This window comes from Tetrao urogallus (genome assembly GCF_951394365.1).
Source record: "Tetrao urogallus genome assembly, chromosome: 2".
Lineage (NCBI taxonomy): Eukaryota > Metazoa > Chordata > Aves > Galliformes > Phasianidae > Tetrao > Tetrao urogallus.
The window spans coordinates 34261845-34268286 of NC_136814.1; the positions used below are offsets into that span (position 1 = coordinate 34261845).

General features: G+C 40.7%; 1 protein-coding gene across 1 annotated transcript; it reads right to left on the minus strand.

Moving 5' to 3' along the window:
- Positions 1-4652: 4652 nt before the first annotated feature.
- Positions 4653-6235, minus strand: ZBTB18 (zinc finger and BTB domain containing 18; the record flags this gene model as incomplete). The annotated part of the gene is made up of 1 exon (XM_079550218.1): positions 4653-6235. Exon 1 carries the CDS (start codon positions 6219-6221, stop codon positions 4653-4655), a length of 1569 nt encoding a protein of 522 aa, XP_079406344.1. The 5' UTR covers positions 6222-6235.
- Positions 6236-6442: the final 207 nt, after the last annotated feature.

The window sequence follows — 6442 nt, forward strand, 5'->3', positions numbered from 1 at the left end:
ATCAATAGTTTATAAGTTTGAGAGCACTGCGACGTAGAACGACATGAAAATACCTTTGGATCTGCTTTCCAGCGTTAGTGTATTTGTGCAGCCTCAAAACGTAGTTCACTTTAGCTCTGAACGAATTTACACTGCTTCAGGAGGAGAGGAGGCAGCGTGCAGAAATGTTCTCCCCTTGCAAGTTCTCCTCGGCTGCAAATCGCCGCGGTATCGTCCACCATAAAAAGGGGAGCTGATTTTACTGATGATTTTGGGAAAACGTATTGTGACGTCTGAAGAGTTCATTAAAAAGTTAGAATATTTGACTGTTGTAGAAGCCTTTTTTAATTAGATAAAACAAAGAGGAGCTGCACTGCCGGCAAATCACGGTATCGCTTCTCCACTCCAGCAAAGCAGAAGGCAGAAGCGGGCAGGCAGTAGAAGGTTCGGTGTGCTGCAGGAGGGAAAGGGAATGCGCTGGTTCCCAAATTAATTTTACAATTTTGCTTAGGATTCAAATGGGGAAATTCAAATTCTGAAGGGGTGTGCAGCTTTAACTCCCGCTCAGCAGAAATACGTATGGAATCATTTGGTCCTAGAGCAGGAGAAGCAGTGAAGATCCCCTCTGTTCTTTGACTAGGAAGTTTTTTCTAAAACTCTGAGTTCTTTTTAAATTTCACCTAAAATGTGCAAAGTTCTTATTAAGTAGATGGAATAATACACCTGCTTTAAAATTCTCTATAGCATTGATCCCCAAGCTTCAGTTTAGAGAAATCACGCACAATGAGAATTTTGGACGATCATGTGAAGAGCTTAAAAAAACAACTGAATCGTAAATTCCCTGAGAGCCTTAGGGTAGACCTACACCCAGCTCTAAAGCAACGAGGGGCAGTGGTCAGAGGAGATCTTCTGAACCTCTGAGGTTTACAGCACAGCCTCCATCTTCACAATTTGCCTTATGCCCCAATGGCAGTACAAACAGTATGGGTTTCGTTACCACACACCCCCGAGCCAATGGAACCATTCTCTCATGCTTCATTATCTAGGGAGTATATCACAAGAAAAAGGAAAAAAAAGGTTACAGCTATTTGGATATGTCAGTACATTAAAGCTGATGGAGAGAAGCAGCATACAGAAGTATGTTTCATCTTTTCACTGAAGAAACACGTTGATAGCCACAAGCAAGCGTGTGCCGCACATGTATATACCAACTAGATAAAATCTGAACCTACAAAGCCTATTTTGAATGATCTTGTCATTAGTGGCTGTTATGTTTTCTGTTACCCCCCCAAACAGGGCTCTTTCTAAGTCTAGCCTTATTTGTGAATCTACAGATCTTAAAAATCTTCTTGTTCGAGAACAAATGGCAAATCTGCCTAGAGCCACATCTAAAGCTCATCAACTGTACGCATTTCAGAACTGCAATATTAGCCTTTTTCAGTCTTGATGATACTTTAAACTGCCTTAACTACACATAATACTCTGTTGTATGAAAGACTGGGCTGCAGCAAAGGCTTACTGGTAGAAAATGAGAAACCTACATGACTAAGGATACTCACATTCTCACATTTACAAAAGAAAGTGTTTCCAAAATAACTCACTTTATTAGAAAAGAGAGGGTGGGAAAAAAGAGCAAATGATATTTGAAATGGTTATGAAGATCAAAACAGTGAAAAAAATCATATTGGCTAGGTATGAACTATCACAAATGTAGGAAGAAATGCAGCATAGCATTAAGCGACAAGATTCATTTGGTCAACTAAAGTTGTACCTAGGCAGATGACAAATCTAATGAAACGTTAAAATCCTGATTTTTTCCTTCATATTTGCCCCGCTGTCTCTGTTCCAGACTTATAATTTAGCTCTACTTTTATACTCCCATTGGGCTCTGCAGGGCTGGTTTCATCCCTAGGAGGGAACGTTTCGATAAAGAATTCTGGGCATATCCTGCAACAAACCTCTAAAATATCTTTTTCAAAGGTTTCACTGCGCTTTACTTCTTTTTTTTTAGAAGAAAGGTTTAGCTTGTAAGAGAAATCCACAAACAGCTGTAGGATTATTCTCATTTTCCTTTGTAGCCCAGACAGTTTTGATGGATTGCTGGTATTTTGGACATTTGGACCGTTACTTGCTCTGTAGCATAGACTGCCAGTCCCTACCCGAGCTGTATACTTCAGATTAAGTTGTTTCCTTCTGCTCTACTGTTCTGACAGAAATGGAATACAAAAGAGAGAGCCCAAGAGATCTGCTTGGGGTGAAACTAAGCCCAGAAAAGGAATTTTGTGTCTTCAGAGAGATCTGCGTGGAATCAAAATTTCTGGAACTGAATAGATCGCTTCTGCAGATGTCTTTGGGGGAAAAAAGATTAATCCCTCTACAGAATGATAGAGAGCTACAGACACAGAAATGCTTTCAAAACACAAGCATTTAATTTGTTGAAATGTTAAGAGAGATGTAAATAACGGACGTTAGCATCAAAGTGCTCAAAAAGCATACCGAAAACATATTCCGAACAGTTAGCAACAGAAGTCTGTGCAAAAGAAATAAAGTTACACATTGTAAAAAATACTCCGTAACTATCATGTAAAAGAGGGAAAAGAAAAAAAAAAAAAAAGAAAAAAAAAAGACAAGGGAATTGATTTCTCAGTTCATATAATTTATTGCAGTTAGCACACAGTTTAAAAATTCACCAACACACCAATAGTACAAAACTAAACAGCATTATAAGTTATTCCCCCCTCAGGAAAATAAAACATACTATGATTGTCAAAGCTAGATGTCAGTCTAAGTTTTAGAACAAAAGAAGAATGTGAAACTAATAAAAGGAAAAAAGCAATCACTCACAAGGACCACAAAAAAATCCAAGAGAAAGTCCATTTTTTTTTTCCTCAGACACTGATTGTCTTCTCTAAATTAATAAAAGAATGTATTTTTAAACCTAGAAACTATTCAAGTAACTAAAGATAACGCTCCAAGGCCATTTTCACAGCTTTTTTTTTGTTTTGTTTTAAATGCCATTACAGCCAAATTAACACACATTTGACCAAATATTTCCAAAACAGTCCAGCAATACACAATGGAGTTTTCCATTCAGTATCTTAAGCACAAAAATAGGCTATGTTTACAGTAGTTAAGGCGATCAAATTTTAAACAAAAGCAGAAAAAAAAAAGGAAAAACAGCAAACGTTTTCCATGCTACTCCCATAGACCTTATTTGTAAGTGCAAGACAGGAAAACAAACACTGTGCAAAATGCTTTTGACCTGCGTGTTGGTCATTAAAACCACACGTCAGGCTGCAGTCTCTGCTGCTTGGATACACAGAGCCCTCTACCCTCCCCCGGCCCCCCCCCCCTCCCCCGTCAATCAGGGCTTTCCAGTCCTTTCAGCCCGGGGCTTTTTCAGTCCACAGACCCTTTTCAAGGGGGGAAAAAGAATGACCTATTGTGGATGTGTACAGCAGGAATCCTAAAAATGCTCATCTGGGTAAATGTATGCACCTAAAGTTGGAGCTGGCGTGGGGTTTGTGCAATTAGAAGGTTTTCTTTTAATGAATGCACACTGCACATGCAAATCTTTAAGCCTGTTTGTAAACATTCATATTTTCCTTGTTACGTAGCTAAATTGTCAACTCGTAGCTTAAGTTTTTCTCAACTGAAAGACAGTGGGAAGGAAAATTTAAATTATATAAAATAAAAACAGTGCATTTACGTTCTTCATAACACCGGCATTTTCAACGGTGCTTTTTCCTAAGGAAATTAAATAATTTTAAACTCACTCATTAAAGTTATACAATGCAAACAAAGACAAAAATATACTGAAACTCATGCATTTCTGTAGCGTTAATATTTACTTTTCAAGACTCAACTAAGAGCATCAACACAACCTGCCAAGTTCTTTGATACCTCCCCCCGGCCCATGTAATCAATTACAGTATACAATAACAGTAATTCACATTTTTTAAACACACAGTTCATCACTGCTGAAGCTGCAATATCCTTTTTCATCCCAAGCAAACCTTCATATAAGACAGAGTCCCAGTGATCCCAGTGTACTCTCAGGGTTTTTGTTTTGTGGTTTTTTGTTGTTGTTGTTGTTATTTTTTTTGTTTTATTATATATTTTTTTTTCCAGTGGGAACTGTCAGAAATCCAGAAGTTGCCATAATAAGTTTTAAGTCAACCACTTGTTTAAAAATAGATAATCCAGCATTTCAGAAATTTTCCATTTGGGTCTAAAAGCATTCAGGTTTCCAACAGCTAGAAAGAATTCATGCAATTAGAAAAAAAATGTAAAGGAACTGATAAAATTGGGAAAGGATTTCTACATTCAGATTTTGAAAGGAAAATTATCTAGAGCTCAAAATAACGCAGCGTTTTGGGGAGAACAAAGCCATGTCAACATTTTCAAATTGGAGATTCTTTAAAATTAAAGTATCCGCTGGCTTCTATTCCAAAAAAAGGGGAAAAAATACGCTCCGATGCTTATTACTTCACCACCATGTTACCTCTAAAGTTCCGTTTTATCAGAGTGCTAAATTAGTGAAATATTCATGCTGCCTTAAAGTGCAAAAACAAGCTAATAGCCAAACTTTCAGTTCAAGGAAACAAGATTGCTTTTAGACTGTACCACAACTATATAGATTTATATATATATTATTTATATATATAAAAATTTCATTTCCAAAGTTCTTGTGAGCTATCTTCTAAGGTCCAGTCTCTGACAGTAGGTAAGCTCAGTGCTTCGCTTTTGACAGACAATGAGTTCACCAACTCACAGTGAAACTTCCGAATGTGTCTGTAAAGGTCTCCGGACTGCGTGAACCTGCGCTCACACCACTTACAAGCGTGTGGCTTCTCCCGCGTGTGAACCACTGCGTGGCGGCTCAGGTTGTGGGAGTACTGGAAGCTCTTCCCACACTGGGTGCAAGTGTAGGGCTTTTCACCTGAATGAGTCCTCTCATGACGTTTCAAGGTGTACATGCAAGAAAAAGTCTTACCACACAGCGAGCAGGTGGGGACATTGACATCGGTAGCAGGCTTGCTGCGGATCCCGTCCTGCTCTCGAAAGTGCGTGCTTAAATGGATCTGCAGAATGTGGGGACTGGGAAAGACTTTGTTGCACAGAGGACACATAAAAATTTGGCCAGCGGGGCTGAGTATGTTTGACACGTAAGGGAGCAAGCTGCTGTCCATGTTTCCTTCCACCTGGACTCGCTCGTTCTCTGGAGTTATCATTTCATCATCACTTGCCTTGTCCTCTCTATCTAGCTCCCTCAAGACCGAATCTTCCCTCATCGGAGCCAGATGGGCCGGCTCGTACGGTACCCTGTTATTAGTGCTCACACTTTCTTTCACAGTGCTATGTTCCATATCATAGTCATTAGTGCCAACATCACTCTCATCACAGGAAGCCTCTTTCTCCACCTTCACCTGAACCAGGCTGCTTCTAAGCATGTCCTGCGAAGAGAAATAAGAACTGTTCAAATTTTCAACTCCTGAAAGGCTGGACTTGACAGACAGGTCCAGCACGCAGTCAACATCTGCTGAATCCCTCATGGAGGTGACAGACCTCTGGGACAAAGACTCTGTTGAACTGCAGGGGCTGGCTACTGTTTTTCCAGCTGCTGTTGCGTGTGTCTCTGCCTCTCCGCCAGTCTGGGGAATGCCTGCTGAGTCTGAGGGCAATCTCATCCACATGTTCCCAGGCTCGGCCGCCAAGTCTCTTTTGCTAGGCAGGATGTTCAATTTTTCATCTTCTCCTTCGTCTTCATCGCTGGGCAAGTCTCCTGGCATGTGGCTGCTGCCGTCGGAGAGACTTTCCACTTTGTCTGAGCAACTTGAGGCGTCTTCCTCCTTTTTTGTACTGTCTGCCTCCGTGGTTGCTTTCTCTTTCAGCTTCTTTTTGCAGACTTTGACAATGTCATACATGTGGAGATAACTGGCAGCTGCTAGCACGTCTTCAATGGGCAAGTCTTTGAACTGGAGTTTTCCTTCGTACATGAATTCAAGCAGGAGAGCGAAAGCTGGGGCTGTAACAATGTCGCTGTTCAGATGAACAATGTCTCTTTTGTCCAGCTGGTCCTTGTAAAAGAGGTGGAAATACATGCTGCATGAAGCCAGTACAGCTCTGTGCGCTCGGAACTGGGCATCTCCTACCAGAACAGTGCAATCACAAAGAAAACCCTGATGTCTCTGCTCACTCAGACACTGTAGCAAATGTCTACTGTGGTCAGGAAACTCCATGCTGTCTTCATAACCTAGAAAGTAATAAGATGTTTCAAAATTACACGCGGCTCAGAACAACAGAACTTAGGAACCCAAGTTATTCCACTCTGAAAGCCCAGCGTTCCCACTGCCAGAATTCTGACACCACCACTACGCGAGGATTATTTAACGCGCACGCACAATGGCCTCTCTTTCCCCAGTCAACCACTGAAGTTCTGCTTTCCCCTCACTCCTAAATA